Source organism: Mus caroli, unplaced genomic scaffold (genome assembly GCF_978045245.1).
Source record: "Mus caroli unplaced genomic scaffold, Mus_caroli_1 scaffold_15, whole genome shotgun sequence".
NCBI lineage: Eukaryota > Metazoa > Chordata > Mammalia > Rodentia > Muridae > Mus > Mus caroli.
This window is the reverse complement of record NW_028227270.1, coordinates 25,613,092-25,631,715: the sequence shown is the minus strand read 5'-3', so window position 1 is coordinate 25,631,715 and position 18,624 is coordinate 25,613,092. Positions and strand designations below refer to the sequence as shown.

Here is an 18,624-nt window from a genome sequence, read left to right as displayed (position 1 = left end):
GTACATTTTGCCAAGCTATGTCTTAAAAAGGCATTGCATGGCTGGGTGTAGTGGCGCACACCAGTAATTCTACAGCACTCAGAGATGGAAGCAGTTGGATTTCAAGACTGAGGCCACCCTGGCCTACATGTCTGAGGCCAGTTTGAGCTACACGAGGGAGACCATGTCTCAGAAAAATAAAGGATGGAGATTGTATTCATTTGTCCTCTGTGATTAAAGGGTTTTAAAAAAATCATTGTCTGGTTGAGGATGTCGCTTCACTGTGAGGAACTTGTTTAGTAAGTATAAAACCCTGGGTTTAATTTCCAGTCCTCAAACAAATAAACAAACTCCCCAGGTTCAAGCCCCAACACTGTGTCATTATCAACAACAGGAGCAGGGGAGGAGGAGAGTGTGGTGGTTTGAATAGGAAAGGCCCCCATAGACTCATGGGTTTGACTGTGTGGCTCATAGGAAGTGACACTATTAGGAGGCGTGGCCTTGTTGGAGGAAGTATCACTGTGGGAACAGAGCTCATATATGCTCAAGCTACACCCAATGTGGCACACAGTCTCCTTCTGCTGCCTTTGCATCAAGATGTCGAACTCTGGGCTTTTCCAGCACCGTGTCTGCCTGCACGCTGCCATGTTTCCTGCCATGAGGATAACGGATGAACCTCTGATCCTGTAAGTCAGCCCCAATGAAATGTTTTCCTTTAGAAGAGTTGTTGTCATGGTGGCTCTTCACAGTAATGAACCCCTAATTAAGAGACAGAAGGGGAGGAAGTGTGTAAGATGCAAGGGAGTGGGAGGGAAGAAGAGGGAGGGGAGGAGAGGGAGGGGAGGAGGAAAGGGAAGAGAGGAGAGGAAGGGAAGGAGGAGACAGGAAGAAAACATTCCAGATGAGATAGCAATACCTTGTTAAGTCTGCCTTTCTGTTTGTCAGTGGTGAGGATTAATTGGCTTTTATAGGGGTTCTGCTCATTTAGAGTTTTTCTAGGAAATACTTATTAATGAATGTTTTCATTTTAAGGATTCTGACCTTAAGTTATTGACCTTTCTCTCATTTCCTTCTTTTCCCTTCAAACCCATACCAAAGGACAGACAACAAATGGTAGGTAACTTTTATAATACAGTAATTATTAATTTTGGTGCCAAATTCTGATTTTCATCTTACCAGGAAGAGAACATTGAACTGTGAACATTTTTCCCTCTGTGAAGAGTCATGGATTTGTAATTTGGAGCCAGGAAGGCAGGACACATCCCTTAAAGTCTACATCTTGAGATATTATCAAGGACCAAAACCCATTTGCAGTCATCGAAAACTGTGCTGGCAAAGGTTATGCCACACAAGGTCACGAGGAGACCGTGGTGACGTTTAGAAAGCCATACTGTTTTATAAAGCATTTCTTATTCACTATTACCTGGGGAAATGTATGGAGTTCTGAAAGGGAACCCGGGGGCTATGATGTGCTTAGAGAAGAGTGCTTGCCTAGCACACACCAGACCCTGGTTCCCATTCCAGCATTGCAAAAGAAAGGTTACTATATGTGATGGGTTGTATATGCTTGGCCCAACAAGTGGCACTATTAGAAGGTGTAGGTGTGTCCTGTAGAGGGCGCTTTAAGACCCTCATCCTAGCTGTCTGGAAGCCAGTATTCTGCTAGCAGCCTTCAGATGAAGATATAGAACTCTTAGCTCCTCCTGCACCATGCCTGCCTGGATGCTGCCATGTTCCCACCTTGATGATAATGGACTGAACCTCTGATCTGTAAGCCAGCCCCAGTTAAATGTTGTCCTTGTAAGAGTTGCCTTGGTCACAGTGTCTGCTCACAGCAGGAAAACCCTAACTAAGACACTATATAAAAGGGAACTCCTACAACTGAAATGCCAGTCTCTCACTTCTCCCTGGGGACTTAAAAACCAGGCCACACAGCTTTAAAGACAGGTAAGCAAATGTTTAAGAAATGAGAAAAGGTAGTGAAAAATTCATCCTGGCATTTTTCCTTCAGAGTACTGATCTCTTCCACCTCCCTCTACAAACTCAAGTCATACCTTCTAAGAAAACGGAAAGGAAGCTAGTGAGAAAAATGAGACGACATGACAGCAAAGCATACGTAGGAGATGCTACAGATTATCGGGTGATATGACATTTTAACTTGGCACAGTGGCACATACGTCAGCAGCCCCGACGATTCAGGAGGCATGGACTGCGGGACCTCATGGGTAGAGGCTAACCTAAGGCTCCAAGTCGGTCCTTGTCTCAAACATAGCTTTGTTGACAGCATGAAAGGAAAGCTTTATGCTAAAGGAATGTGGTGATTTTTAACATTTGTGATAAAGAAAGTAGGTGCAATCTCTAACATGCCTCTGCCATGCAGGGAAATAGTAACCCATTTCAGTGAACAAACATCCTGGTTAACTAGGAGTCACCACAAGGTGGTGCTGGGAAATTAGCCTTGCTGAGTGGGAAAGTCTGTTTTTAAATGTAAACCTGGGATTTTTCTCAAATTGGTTTGATGGAGTAGGTAGAAAACTCACTTGCATGTGGGCTCTCAAACACTGCATCCAGAGAATTAAGACTATTGTCTTTAGTTTCCACCTTTTACATTTATCATCACTGGCATTGAAATTTCACATTAGTTTCTAAAAAGATCACTTCTTCCACAGTGGGAGTTTTCTACCCCATCTCTGAGTGACAGGTCTTCCAAGCAGATTAGTACAAAGGCGAAACACCTTTCTGTAAGCCGTACTTGTCCATCATGCTGATGAGAACCAGCCATTGAAAAGCCTCTTTCCCAAGCATTTTAAGTCCAGCTTGGCTGTCCCCTATCTGACATTCATAGGAAACTGCGACTTAATATTAAAAACGCAAATCCACTGAACAAGTGCTGTTTGCAGCTGGCTTTCCACACTGAACTTGCTATACCCTGATTACTGACTACCATCTAACATAGCATGCCAGGAGTATTTCAGAGGAAGCTGTGGCTTTAATGTTACGAGCACTGCCCAATATCTAACTAAGCATTCCGGGTAGAGTTGGAAACCTCCTATCCCATGAAAAGGTAAACCACACTTGTGTTGCTGATGTAGGCCTATACAGAAGGACCACCCGGAGCTAACTAACTCCCCCTAGCCCATAAGATACTAGTTGTATAAATCATATCAGCTGAAGACTGGGAAGTGAAAACAGATGTTACAAAATACTATTAGTTTTATTACACTGTGCTATGGACATTTGTAAATCAAAGGGCTGAATCTGTGGCGCGGAACAAGGCACCGAGATGAGCTTTTAGTGTAGTGAATGGCCAGGCTTAAGTAACTTCCCAAGTTTCCTCCAGTTCTCAAATTCCAGCATTTTTTTTCCTTTAAATATTTCAAATATAACAGCTCGGAGGCCTACGCTGAAGTAAGTACAAGTCTGACACCAGTTTATTAAACCCTTGGCCTAAAGCAAAGAGACCCAGAGGTAGTCCTTCCATACGCAAATTAGTTCAGGTAAACTTCCTGAAAAGTTAAAAAGATAAACTCTAAGGGACTTTCAGCTTCAACTAATGGAAAACCATGGAACCATGGTAGGTTTCACAAGGTAGTTCACAAGTTCAAAGAGCTTAGCTTTCTGTAAGATCGTCCTAGCCACGAAGTAATTCAGACGGTGGGGCAGGAAGTATGGCATTCAGACCAAGTGGAGAGTTTTGAACAAGGAGGAGTTTGAAAGCTACAGAGAGGAACAAATGCCTTTCTCACCTCAGTCTCCATACATCCCTTCCAAGACCTGAGGAGGATTCTAGTCTGGCTTTAAGGCCTCCCCAGAGAGCTTATTTGTAAACTCAAATGTACACTGCAAGAATTACAATCAACCTGGTATTTTAGAGGAAATTTTAGTAAATCAGTTTCTTTGACAGAAAGAGGCCTCTAAGAGAAGGTTATACATTCATGCCTGGGCAATGTGTCTAACACACCTCCGTTGGTGGGTCCAGGTAGCCATGAAGTGGTGGGAAGAGCCCTCTACAAAGCAGGCAGTAGATTTAGAACAACTGGTCAACCAGACGTGGGCCTGCCACCACCTTCCTCACAAATTCAAGCCCTACAACTCTCTACTCCAGCCACGCTACAGCTGTTGCAGTCAGGATAACACATTGCTTCTAACTCTGCCATGCGAGCAATCTGCACTCATTAAACAGCGGATGCCAGTTAAGCGTTGGTACCACATTTGAACACTGGAGAGCTGAACACAGCTACAGAAGCTCCAGTGCTGTAGTACTGCTTACACTCAGGGGAGACTCATAGGTTTCCACTGCAGCAGACTTGTGATGGCCCATTAAATGTCACAGTAAGAAAAGTTGCATCTAGCACCCTTACGATGCTAAAACTAGAATAATCAATAGTCGTGAGTGACCCTGAACATCCGGATTACTTGAACAGTAGTTGATTCCGTATCTTAAAGCAGCAACCAGGGGAACAGAACAAGGACATCTGGTTGTGTCCACAATACAAGGATTCTTCAAAGAAGCCAAGGGCAGTGCTACAGAGACAAAGGGGCTGCCATGACTAATCAACCTCCAACTGTCTAGTCTGTGCAGAAGGTATTAGACAGGCAGGGTGGTCCACAAATGTAGTCCCAGCACTCAGAAGGTAAAAGGGCTGTGAGTTTATTAAGTTCAGAGACACAGAGAGACCATACTATGAACAAACAGGAAAATAATCATCCTGGTTCAGTCTTAAGCACAGAGTTCAAAGCAATCAACAGAGTATGCCACACAGTGTACAAAAGGGAAGTCGTTCGAGATAAACAGTTTATGCATAATTCTTTGTTTCACTTTTTCAAAGGGGGGTTATGAAAGCCAAGGTACTTTGTTCTTTCTCTGTCTATGGAGCATAGGTAGGTCCGTGTTTTTAAACTACATGTACTACAGGAAATAATAAAAGATCAGAAACTCTGAACTAGCCAAAAAGTCTCCCCAAAGCAAAGGAAGTGTCCCAAGGTAAGGATGGACTGTAGAAGGCAGGTTATGACAGAAGTGAGCACTGACCAATCACAGAGAGGCCAGGAACCAGGTGTGAGGAGCAAATCGGCAACAGCACGAAGAACACTCAGTTGTCCCTCCCTTGTCTCCTAGGAGATGGAAGCCTCTAGAAAGTCCAACTCTAATTTTAAGAAGAAAGTGAAAAAAGGCATACATATGCTTCTAATAATGTTAACAGGTCAGGCCAATACATCACTGTGACAGGACAATGTGTTGTATAACACTGGCCAAGAGAAACTTAGGGAGCGAGTCACACTGTAGGGTAACAGGGAGGGGTAGACAGTAAAGAAAAATCTACCTGAAAGCCACAGACTTAGACATTAAAACGGTGCTGAAAGCTTGGCTTTCAACCAAGTAAAGTTGAACTTGATGCTGTTGGCCAAGTTCTGACTTACCTTGAGACAAGAGCCCAAAGAGAAGAGCCATGTTCAACAAGGAGCAGGTCAGATACTAGACTTAAAAGTGGTGCCCTTTTGATTTCTGGTGATATTAAAAATCATGTTGCCTCACTTTAGGTATCACGACAGGACAGCAGCACTAGGGCAGGTCACTTTAGTGTGTGAACAATGAACGCAAGAGCGAAACGAAGCTGGGATCTGTCCCAGCTGGTTGCAATGGTGAGTGTCTAACCCAGACAGGGCATCTCATCTGCTCTTAAGGGATGTGAAGGAAATCACGTTGTTTTAACAGTCACATTATGGTTTAAATCATTTCAACATATTCAATCTTATAACTGTTTAAACATTGAACAGTTGCTGAATGTCACTTGTTATGTCTTTATAAACAGAGCACCATCCGACACACAGTTTTTCTGTGTACATAAAACGGCCTCCAGACATTAAAAAAAAAAAAAAAAAGTGTAGTAACTCAGCTAGGCTTTCAGAATGGGTTTCTTTCTGTTGCATAGGCTTTAGAGCATTCCAAAGGAAGCCACAAAAGGAAAACATGCTCCATACAGATTTTAAATCCAAAGTCTCCAAAATAGTAACAGTGGTTTGTGCGTGATTTTGCGACATTGACTGTTTTAGCTCTTTTAAAAACATTCTTTCTACATTTTCCAGTCCTCTTTCCCCCAAGTGAGAATATGCTACTTTTTTTTAATAGGAAAAAAAAGGATAGATATTTCCTTGAAAAAAGAGGAGGCCACCCACCAAGAAGGCCAGTCCCTCTCAGTTACGCCAAGTTTGAAACCATCAAGCTGAGCTGGTTAAAGGGGTCCAGCGGTGACAGGCAGTGAGGCTGGAATCAGGTACCAGACAAAAAGGTAAGGGGCAGGGGAAGAAAGCAAGGACAGACACCTAGGGCTGGTGGGTTGTTAACTCCACATCAGACTCCTGACAAGTTTGGTCAGGGTCACAGCTGAATTTGTAGGTCAGTCAGCGATTGGGCTAGTCCAGAAGGAAGTCAGGGTCTGAGAAGCAAAGCTACCGGGAGTAACTTTCCCTCCTGGCTCCTGAGCTATAATCCAAACCTCTGACCTGCCTAGTCCTCTACCAGGTAGGGACAACTCTCTACTCCAGCAGTGCTGTAGCTGTAGCAGTCAAGATACACATGCAGCCAACTCTGCAACGAGAGCAAACTGCACTCATTAAATAAAGGCTGCCTCAATGCACCTTGCACACAGAATATCAGCCTCCTGGAAGACTGACAGCCTTCTAAACCACCACAGAGGAGAGCTGTATAGATAAGCCCTGGACACGTGGGATTTCTCATTTCCTTCCTGAGAGGCAGCCACACAACCTGAGGACAGAGGATAGTGAAGGACAGTTCCTCATGACAGAATGTGGTCATATGTATGATATGCATGGCACTGTATGTATCTGCTCCAGGATGTCAAAAAGGCACAAAGACATCCGTGAAGAGTAACTGATAAACATCCAGAACCATGACCTTGACATCTGTACATCTATGCAGTAATAAATGAGAAAGGACCCGTTCTTTATTTCAGAGCTGAACAGCTGTTTTTTAAACTATGGTAGATAGATGTACATTTGTGAATGCCTATGTCACTCTATGTAACTTCTTAGGAGCAAAGGCTTCGCCCGAAAGGAACTTAACATGCCGTGTCTGTGTAAGCTGGAGGACATATGGCCCAGGTGTCTACTCCAGCAAATCAACTGAAGCCCACACACACTGCCCTGGAAGCCGCCTAAGAATCTGAAGATCACCGGCTCAATATACAAACACAATGAAGGCTGGCTTAGCAGGTCACAAAAGCAGTACTAACCACATAGCGTTAAGTGATTGTCCCAAGCTTTGACAAGAACTCCCTGAGGACTGCTAAGCAGCACATTTGAAAGAAAACCTCAGAAGAAACACAGAGTTTGAAGAAAACCTATTGGGCCAAGCGCTTGCTTTTAATCCCTGCACACAGGAGGCAGAGGCGGGTGGATATCTCTGAGTTCAAAGCCAGCCTGGTCTACAGAGGTTAGTCAGGGCCACACTGTGGGACCTTGTCTCAAGAAACCAAACCAAAACAAACCTCCTTTCCTTGCCGTCACCAAAGGAAGTCCTATTGGTACACTGGACCTTAGGCTACATAGGAGGAGACAGGAGCAAGCCTAGAAGCTCCTTACTCTATCACTTCCTACAGAAATTATACCTTATTTATCTATTTACTTTTAGATATACTGTTATAACAACAACAATGACAACAACAACAACAACAAAATAGGCCTGGTCTGATGGCATGTTCACAGCCTCAGTTCTTGGGGAGGCTGAGGCCGGAGGATGGAGAGTTTGAGGCCAGCCTGAGCTGCACAGTATGACACTCTCTCGGGTGACAAGATGGCCTAGCAGGTAAAGGCACTTGCCACCAAGGCCGACAATGCGGTGGAAGGAGGCAGCCAACTTCTGCACACTGCTTTGGGGTTTCCTCGTGTGTGTAGAGGCACACGATACCCAAAAGTGTGTGAGTGTACGTACTTACTAGAGTAAGTAATAGACAAACAGATAAATGTAAAGAGAGAAAAGAAAGAGCAAGGAGCCTACCATTTGGCCTATATCGTATCCCACCGGCTGTCATATTCCAAAGCTGACTCAAAAGAAAAAAAAAAAAAGCCGGCTGGGTGGTGGGATGAGGGTTGAATTCTATGACATAATCAAAAATTTTCTCTAGGAGACTGGCTTTGCAATGAATTATTATGAAGACTTTTCCCTTTGCAGAAGAAAAAAGCCAGGAAGAAGTTAATATAAACCCCAAGACAGACGGTTCTGCCAGGAAAATGACTTCCAGCGATACAAACACAAGGCAGATGTTGTAAAAGGAATTTAAAACTTCATTACACATGAAATCTCTCAAGCTTCACCTTCATGTACAAGACAGCAGCCACAGCTGCGGTTCCACAGTGGTTGCCATCTGAAGTTCCTAGTTTTCCCAGGCCCGTTAAAACAGAAAAGTCACCTGTGAATTAGCAGGGTTTCCAAACCTTCAAAATGTATCAAACGCAAAAATCACTTTAAAACAGTCAGTATGTCGATCAGATTTAAAACAACTCATGTGTTTCTTTTTTTATTCTTAGAGCATAAATTCTATTGAGTGGAAAGTCAGAAGAAATTGTGTTTGTGTTACATTTTCTTATTGGTAGTTCAAGCGGAGAATTGAATGAGTTGTTAGAGTAATCACAGCGACTACAGGCTCTGCTCACTGACGCGTTTTACTGACATCCGCATACAACCCAACTCAAGCACAGCATGCCCATTCCTGGTGGGTCCTCGCTGTCTCCAGTCATATCCTCTCCTTATCATACACAGGTCTTCTATTAATTTCTCTGGGTTTTTATATTGAATGATATTAAAAATGTCACAAGTGTTTCCCAGTCCAAGGGTGGCTTTGTACAGCAATTTATTTTAAATTCTGTACCAACACATTCAAAACTGCTTTTCTTAAGGCTCTTGTGATTGTTACAGTCACTTAAAATCTTTTAAATGGAGACAGAAGTTTCAGTCTGCATTTTCCCCACCTTAGCGCGTGAATGCAATAGATCATCCTTGGTATGTTTTTCCGATCGTAGACATCTGTTGTTTCTGGATAAAATATCTGGAAAACAAAAGAGTCAATGTACTTACTATGCTTTATTTATCTCCCCAACCAGACCCGGGCTGTCTTTGCTAGTCTACAGCTATTTAAACATAGAAGGTGGTTGCCTCCCTGTAACTCTACAGAGCAATCCCAGCATAGAAACCCTTGCCCGGTGGGTGGCTCGCCCCCTAGTGGCCAATCCCACAGAGGTGGGGCTCATCACCAGCCCTTTCTAGAAGGCTGGGTTGTATCCTCACTCACGTGACCTGTGAGCCTGAGAAGGAGACCTTTTATGACCACTTTATTTCATTGTTAAAAACCTGAATATTCATGAACATTTATGTATATATATATATATTTTTTCGGCTTAAAAGTACATAGAGGCTGAAGGAAAAATGCCAATGCTCCATGTTTCAGACTGTCACTATTAACATCTTGGTACCTGCTTGCTACTTTATTCTCTCTCTCTCTGTCTCTCCTCACCGCCCCCGCCCCCCGCCTTATTTATTTTTTCCTCTATTTTTTTAAAAACTTTATGCACATGTAAAAGCCAGTGTGTGCAGAGCATATACCTGCTGGACAGGAACATATCCCATCCCTTACATTATCCTACGCGCACACAATTTCTGATGAATCCTAATAATTCTCTCATGTTGCTGCCCACAGCTTAACCACCCCCGTGGCTGAACGTTTATTTGGCTCTCGGTTCTCTCCCTGCCGCTGCAGCGAACACCTTGCATCTCTATTTTCAGAACATCTGCTTCTTCTCTTGGATGACCATCTAGACCTGGATTTACCAGAGCAGACGGTTTGAGCATCAAGCCTTTCACATGCACAGCCATACCGCTTTTCCCCTAAGCTTGAAGCTAAACACTTGATAGGAAACAGATTTCAGAGTTGGGTACCACATTTTTATTTCTGAGCAAAGGGGAAAAAAAGTGAATAATTGAGCTTGAAGTCTCTAATATTAAGATAAGCACACCATCATCACTGGCTTTCAGTGAGTATTTTATACAGCTTGACATGAAAACTAAAATTAAGTCATGTACCATATGGGAGTCCTTTGGTCCTCACGTGCAAATTTTTCCACTGGACATCGGAAAACATAGAGACAAGAGTGTTTCTCAAGCGAACAATGTACCGTATCGGAGCTGTGCTCATAAAGAAATGTCTGCAGCCTGGGAAGTCTCAGTGCCCTTCCAGCCGTCGCCTAACACATTTGCTGTTGGGGTGTTGGCGAGACGGGGCTTCAGACTCAGAGACTGTTTGGGTTTAAAGTTCTGACAACTATGGCTCTTGCTTCACACCTCGCTGTACTGACAGCCAACTCTCCCGAGGCCCCTTTCTTTCTTTTACATTTGTGTTTCTCCTGGGAAGTCCCTATGGAAATGCCTTCCTGCACCACCGGAGTCGGAGTCAGCTTAGAGTTCATCAGACTGTCACACGCCGCTCGTGTGTCTAGCCCTTCACGTGAAACTGAACACGGAATGTGCATTCACTATTGATAAATGAAGGGATCGACAGCGGTTCCCTGCAGAGTCAGCTCAGGGCACTCGCGGCCTTCTGATGTCATCTGTCAGAGACTTCATGGCGAAAGTCAGTGTTAAAAACAGTTTGGAAAGGTTCAATCAAGTCTTTCCCACGTCATGAAACTGTCCTAACCAGATGTTTCTTCACCAAGAAAATTTCCAGTTGAAGTTCTCTGTTGATTTAGCAACCAGTCCCTCGCTTAGCACTCGATAAGTCAAAGTGGCAACTAGTGTTCAGAAGGGAGCGGCGTTTAATGTCTGGGGGGACTAGTTTGAGTGAAAATGGCCGAGTGAGCTAAACATTGGGAATTTTGAGGAAAATATGCCTGACATAAAAAGAGCATTAGTACAAAGACATTGAAACCATGCCGCCACGTGGATGCAGAGAACTGAATCGATGACCTCCAAAAGAGCTGCCTGGGTTCTTGGCTGCTAAACCATCTCTCCAGGCCCTGCTCTGGCGGTATTTTTGAGAACTGAGTCCAGAGCCTTATATATTAGCAAAGTGCTTTCACCACTGAGCTGAGTTCTCAGCCTCCATGGGTGATACTTTTACCAGCAAACCTGGCTCAATAGTAAAAGAATAACATTGGTATTTATAGGTTAGCTTTTCCTTTGACCCCTTGTCTTCAAGATGACATCTTATAAACCATTTCCTTAAAGTAGCTGTACATACTACGCAATGCAAAGAACAGAGCTCTCAACACAAATGAAACCATGACAATCAGGATAGCAGTAGGGGGCACACAAGTCCATTCATGGGCTTAAACTGCACACCCAGAACAATACACTCATGATCTTGCAAACCAATTCATGTGAGAAAAAGAAAAGCTGTTAAAATAAAGCCAGGGTTCTAGTTTATATTCACACCCTGGTGGCAACTCGGCTGGTAACTCATGCAATAGCATCATGCAATACACTCACTATTCAGAGGCTGAGGCAGGAGGATTCCACAAGCTTGAGGCCAACCTGGGATATACAGTGAATTCTAGGGCAGCCTTAGTTACATAGAGATTCTGCCATTTAAAATGAAAACAGAAAGAAAAAAAAAGAAAGAAAAAAACCAAAATATCACATGTGAAACACTCTATCTAATATGGCGCTACAGTTATAAAGATGTCAGTGCTGGGGAAGCTGAAGGATAGATACACAGAGACAAACTATTTTTGAAAGTTCCTGCGATCCTATAATGCTCCTGAAATAAAAGTAGTCCTACAATTTCCATCAAATGTAATTTCCTCATTTCCCTCATATGCCTATTTCTTCTCTCTTTGAATTTACCAAGTGCTGAATGCTTTCTGATTGAATTTTATTTGGTAGATCTATTTTAGGAGTAAAAGCTCCAAGCCTCTAACCTTTCAGATTTAAAATGAGACCATGATTTATAATAATAATTATAAAATAAAAAAATGTGGGCCAAGGAGATGGCTCAGCAGGAAAGAATACCACATCCGCACGCCCGATGACCAGAGTTTGATCCCCAGAAACCACAGAGAAAGCCAGATGCTGTGGAATGCAGCTGTAATCCCAGCACTCTGATGATGAGGTGGGAAGAGGAGACCAGAGAACTGCCTGGAAGTCCATAGGCCTGCTAGCCTGGAATTCGCAGCGAAGATGAGAGGCCTTGCTTCAAAGCTTGGAAATTGAGAACTGACTTCTGAAAGTGGTTCTTTGGCCTCCACACACCCTGGCCCATCTGTCTGGATGCACGGACACATAAAATAAACTTCAAAAGTTAAATTATAATAATTTACAGAAAATGTACCCAAAGGAGCCGACTACCTTAAATTCACTATCAGCTGAAGCCGGTTCTACCCTTGTTTAATTCAGACACACATTCACTCGTGTGTTTTGTAGCTGCGTCTCCTACTTCATTGTGAACTCTTGCCATATGTATCCCTGGATAGGCCTTTCCATATCTCAAGCCCCCAGAGACATGTCTCGGCCTGACAAATCAGTTTCAAAGTTTGCCTTGCACTAACTTTTTGTCTTTGTGGATAAGCATGTGCTATGTGAAAGCTTACCTTGGGCAGCCCAATGGCTTCCATAGCTCTTAACCACTGTACAGTGTTATCTGTGTGTCGAAAATGAAGGCCAGATTTCTAAAAAAAAAAAATAGAAGAAAGAAAAAAGGAAGATGAGATCACACAGAAAGTGAGTCATTTGCGATATATATTTCCATGACCAGAATGCAATTCAACTGTGCTTTTTCAAGAGCAGCCATTGATGCTCATATAAAACAAATCCAGACACACCAGAAGACTGGACAGTATTTCAGTAACACTCTCGTTATCTGTGATGGGCTACGCTAGTCTCTACGATTTACATTTCAAGGTAGTTCTGAACTTGGATTTCAAACACCACGTAATGTCTACCACACACCTCAGGATACTTTGTGAAACCTGTGTGCACAGGTTCATGCTTGTATGGTATCAAGATCTTGGGAATTATGGATAAGAAGTCTAGCAATTTCAGGTAAACTCGATGGGATTTAATTTTAAGAGATTTTCTTTCTTTCTTTCTTTCTTTCTTTCTTTCTTTCTTTCTTTCTTTCTTTCTTTCTCCCTTCCTTCCTTCCTTCTTTCCTTCCTTCCTTCCTTCCTTCCTTCCTTTCTTTTTTCTTCCTTCCTTCCTTTCTCTCTCTCTCTCTCTTTCTTTCTTTCTTTCCTCCTTTCTTCTTTTTCCTTCCTTCCCCTTCCTTCCCCTCCCCCCCTCTCTTTCTTTCTTTCTTTCTTTCTTTCTTTCTTTCTTTCTTTCTTTCTTTCTTAGATTAGGTCCTACTATGTTGCTCTGGAGTGCCTGAAACTTGTTATGTAGGCTAGGTTGGCTAGAATTACAGTCATGCACCACCGTGACCCAGCTCTACACAGGATTTTTTTTTTTTTTTTAAAGCGAAATGCCTGTTTGTTTGTCTGTTTTGGTCATGGACATCCATCACTACAGAAATCCTGGAAGATATAAAAAGGGAAGCACAAACCATCCTATAATACAGAGCTAATTTCAGTATGCATTACTTACATTTTAATAATAATCCTGGCTTTGTACAAGAAGTAAATATTCAGCAGAAATGCCATTTGACCGTTTTCTACATGGTAAAACCAGTCTTTCATTTCTACTTACAGTCCCAATCAGACTGCCACCTCATGAAGTTATATCAAGTAATGAGCCACAAAGAGCCTTAAACTAGCTTGCATTTTTTCATTTAATGCATAATAGAACATAATCTGTTTCACATTAATTTGAAATGAGTATGTAAAAAAAAAAGTATAGCAAGTTTCATATATAATTAACACCCAGTGGAGGATAATCACATCCAACAAGGCTGGCTCATCCTGGCTTCTCCGAGCTTCCAAAACGGAATAGTTTACTAAATCAAAGGTGTTCTCATTGCTGTTAGAAATCACAAAACATAAGCAAATTAATATTCAATGAATGCTTAATAAAAGTCACTAGGCTTGATTGCACAATGTGTTTCAAGTACTTTATGTAAATTGTTTCTAATTTTCCAAATACCTTCCAGCATAAATGCTAGTCCTACTTTTTAAATATGGGGAAAGGTAGGTCAAAAAGATAAAAAATGACTTCTCTAAAGTTAAGTGGCTCTAGAGAGCTGGGATCCATACATGACTTGGTCTCTAAAACCTTCTGAGTGCCGGCCCTCCGGCCCTTGTGGGTGGAGGGCGGGCAGGAGAACATGGAGTCAAATGATTGGTTATTCTTCAGAAGGAGGAAATCAGTTAGGTGTTATAAACTATCTGGGAATAGAAAGGAGTGGGGGAAGGTGGGGGAAGATAAATGAGATAGGAAAGAGGGAAAATATAAAGGCAGTCTTTTGTTGATGGTCAGGACATAGTATCTGTTTATAAATGTTATAAACAGCAGCATAAATGTTTGCAAAATTCCAGCAGTCCTTAGATAAGAGCAGTCTGTAACCACAGGAGAACAAGACAGACACAATGATTGAGTCTGAACGGAGGTGTGGATGAGGGCCACCTGCACACAACTGAACTAAAGGTTTTCCTACCTGACACGGTAATGGTGGAATGTGATGTAGCCTGGGTTACATTCAGGCTTCTGTGTAAAAATGACCAAGACCCTCAGTTGATGCCACTGCCTGATAACACCCAAAAGAAAACCAATCTGTATGTTCTTAGGTCCGTATTAGCATCACCCAGCAGAAGCCACGATCTGTGCTAAGACTGTTCCTCCTCCTTCTCTTTACTGTGTCCTGAGTGTCCATTTGTTTTCTTGTTCCAGTGAGTTAATGGAACAACTTTAGTCAGCTTGAGTTTGGGCAACAGTGGTTTGGGCTCCAACAATCCAAACTCATGTCTTGTAAAACGCCACACCTCTTTTTTAGTGGTCTTGTTAGGTAAGTAATCTCAGAAAAGTTGCCAATCCTACTGTGCCTTCCGTCCTTAGCCTTAAAATGCTGTTCTGAGCTGGGGAGATCACAACGAGAACAAAGAGAAAGTCCTTAGTGGCCAAGTCTAGCTGAACATGCAGAGGTCATCAGCCACGACCACCAGGACATGCCTTGCTAGGCTGGAACCTTTCACTCACATGTAAGGTCAGAAACAGGTCTCCACTCCATATACGGGGACTGACCGATAGGGTGGGCGTGGCTACAGAACTTCAATGGATTTCAGTTCCTCGTCTCAAACACCTGAAAGGCACCGACTTCAGAACCTGGAGCTCCATATTCACTTCTTTAAAAACTGTGCTTCTGGAGTGGAGCCGTCTCAGTCTATGGACGTGCTTCAACTAGCATGAAAGCTGATTTTCTTAATGGGCTCAAAATAATCTCTTCCATTGTAGTTCTTTTTGGAATCCCTTTTTTTTTTTTTTTAAATCAGTCCTACATATTAATACGTGAGGAAATGACATGGCTATTTTTAACCAGAGATGCTTCTGTCTAGCTAACGTGCTTATATTTCATATGGAACAATACATTCTTTCTTCTAATTTCACATTATAGGTGTGTGCTCATTTTCTATTACTGAGCCGTTTCCCTGCCAGGAAATGAAGTTCACCCTGTTCCAGTTACATAGATGAAAAATTATGCAAGTCTTCTTTGGATCGAATTTCCTGCATATTAGAACCAGTGTACTTTGGCTCTACAAGACAGTCCAGAACTGTAACAATTGTCCCACAAGCTTTATTTTCTAGATGAGGAAACAGAGGGTACACGTGTGCATGATCCTCCAAATGCCATTCATGTTGAACGCAAGAGACTCAGAGTAAAGGCTCTGGGATGGATAGCTTTGTCAATTTACCACAGTCTTTAGTCACCAAGTAAGAAAGTTTCAACAAGAGATTATCTATCTAGATTATATTAGACCAATGTGTGTGTCTCATGGGGGCACCTTTGATTAGGTTAATAGATGTGAGAAGACTCTGTCCACTGTGGGGAGCACCATTCCCTTGGCTTGTGTCCTAGAGAGTGGAGAAGATGAGCTGGATAACTGGCATGCAAGTCTTCATTTCCTCTGTTTGTGACTGTGATGTGACTAGCTGGCTTAAGTTCCTGACACCTTCATTACGATTACCCCGCTATGCTGGACTGTGACCTCGTATTGTGAACTACAATCAACCCTTTCTTCCATAAGCTGCTTTTTTGTTGGGATAGATTAGCACATTAACAGAAGTTGTTAAAGTAGAACAGGCTCTTGGCAGAGCCCTGATTCTGAATCCAGACTCTGGTCATGCTGCTGCAGACAGTGGCTAAGATTTAGCAGGGCCCTCAGGGAACACACACCAGTTATTTAGCTGGTCACCCACAGCCATTGCCTGAGTCTTTTACTAAGTCCCCTCTCAAAACGTTCTTCCTGCACCCTTCCCTGACCATGCACGGATGAGGTGATAGTTAACACTGACTGTCGATGGGACAAGATCTAGAATCACCAAGGAGACAAATCTCTGGGCATCTGTGAATTTCTGCATTGGGTTAATTGAGATGGAAATTACCCTATGGCTGAAGGGCTTGGGCTGGATTGAAAGGCAAAAGCAAGCTGAGCACCACAGTACTCTTCTTTTGGTTACCCACCATCTGCTGCTTCTGCCGCTGTGACTTCCCCACCATGACAGACTGCCCCCTCAACTGGGAGCCCAAATAAAGCCTTTCTTAAGCTCCATTTTAAAAGATATTTCGTGGCAGGGACAAGAAGAATATAGCTTTCTTCTGGTTCTTTCTAATCTCGGAGTAAACCTTCCAACAAAGAAGTCAAGTTCCTACTCGTTGCCATCTGTCAACAGGGTACTGTCAACGTCTGTGCAGAAGAACACACGTGTCACACGTTACAACTGCACAGTGATGGCGCACCCAGCCACGGCGTCATAACATCAGAACTTCTCTGCTGTTCTCACCTAGAACAGGGCCCGGGGCAGGTACTGCTGAGTGTCACATAGAAATGAACTTTACTCCACACAGATGGAATGTCCCTTATCAGATGTCCTTGGGATCCAGAAAGGTTTCAGACGTCAGAGTTTTCCAGACCTTGGAATATTTGCTTAGATGTTATCAGCTGACAATCTCTTGTCGGAAAATCTAAAACCCAAATGCTCTGCTGTCTAAAACCCTGTGGTTCTCAGAGTTTCAGACTTGAGATTGTTCCAGAGTTTAGATTTCCAAACAGGAATATTAACCTGCACCTGCGTCTCTTGTAGAACAACTTCCCCTTCTTGACCTGCATTGTCATTTTTATGCCAATGCCATAAAAATGCCGTTTTATGCCAGTCTATTGGAACAACGGCTCTCAAACCTTACAACAACACCAGACTCTCCTATAGGTGAATCTCCCCAGAAAACCAAAGGATGGTACTCAACTCAGCAATGAGGGCATGAGTTCAGTTAGTGTACACACTCATCAGGTGCCCCTGCGGTAGGCCCTCAGAGGAGGCAGAAGGGTAGACTTTAAGCACCTTGAGTGAGCTCCAAGGTGTAGTGGCTTAAATAAGAAATGCCCCCCCCCCTTATATTTTTGGTTGTGAGCCTAGGAGCTCTTTCCTGAGAGGCTCTGCCAGAGCTTGACAAATACAGAGGTGGATGCTCACAGCCAACCATTGGACTGAGCGCAGGGTCCCCAAGGGAGGAGCTGGAGAAGGGAGTGAAGGAGCTGAAAGGGTTTTGCAACCCCATAGGAAGAATAACAACATCAAACAACCAGACCCTCCAGAGCTCCCAGGGACTAAACCACCAACCAAAGAGTACACATGGAGAGACCCATGGCTCCAGATGCTTATGCAGCAGAAGATGGCCTTGTTGGGCATCAGTGGGAAGAGAGACCCTTGGTCCTGTGAAGGTTTGATTCCCCAGTGTAGGGGAATGCCCTAGTTTGGAGGCAGGAGTTGGTGGGTGGGAGAGCACCCTCATAGAAGCAGGGAGAGGGGGTATAGGATAGAGGGTTTCCGGAGGGGAACCAGGAAAGGGGATAATATTTGAATTGTAAATTAAGAAAATATCCAAGAAAAGAAAAGAACAACCCCCTTAGCTCAGGCATTTGAATACTTGACCACCCTCACCCCACTCCCACCCCTGTTGGTGGCACTGTTTGAGAGGTTTAGACTGTGGGGCCTTGCTGAAGAAATGTCACTCGGAATGAGGTTTAAGAGTAACATGCATTGCTATTTCTTGTTTTCTCTGCTTCATGCAGGATGGCATCCAGGATGTATGCTTGTAGCTTCCTGATCCATCAGTCATGTCTAATGGTGGGTACCACGTCTCTACCCTACCATCATAAACTCTTATCCCTCTGGAATGGTAAGACAAAGTAAACCCTTTCTTCCATAAGTAGCCTTGGTTACTGTGTATTTCCATGGCAACAAAATAGTGACTAAAAATTGGTTCCTGATAGTGAGCTGCTGTCTGACCATTGTTCTTGGGAGGAATGCGGAAGGCTTCAGAACTGGAGTAGAAAGGACGACTAACACTTCAAGTAAGGCTTGACAGGTTATCCTAGTAGGAACCTGGAAGACGGTGCTGAGAGCAAAGTAGACTATAGAAGCCTCACTCAAGAGTTTCCAGAGGGAAGCAAGGATTGTTAAAGGAAGGTGGGTTAGAGGCCCAGGCT

The 18,624-nt window shown here is 43.3% G+C and overlaps 1 protein-coding gene across 1 annotated transcript in view; it reads right to left on the bottom strand.

Moving 5' to 3' along the window:
- Positions 1-18,624, bottom strand: part of Iqgap2 (IQ motif containing GTPase activating protein 2) — a 259,461-nt gene that overhangs the window by 108,097 nt on the left and 132,740 nt on the right. The window contains exons 4-5 of the mRNA XM_021180833.3: positions 12,580-12,657; positions 8,968-9,044 (exon numbers count right to left, since the gene is read on the bottom strand). Of these exons, the coding sequence (XP_021036492.1) occupies positions 8,968-9,044; positions 12,580-12,657 (155 nt within the window). The remainder of the gene's footprint in view (positions 1-8,967; positions 9,045-12,579; positions 12,658-18,624) is intronic.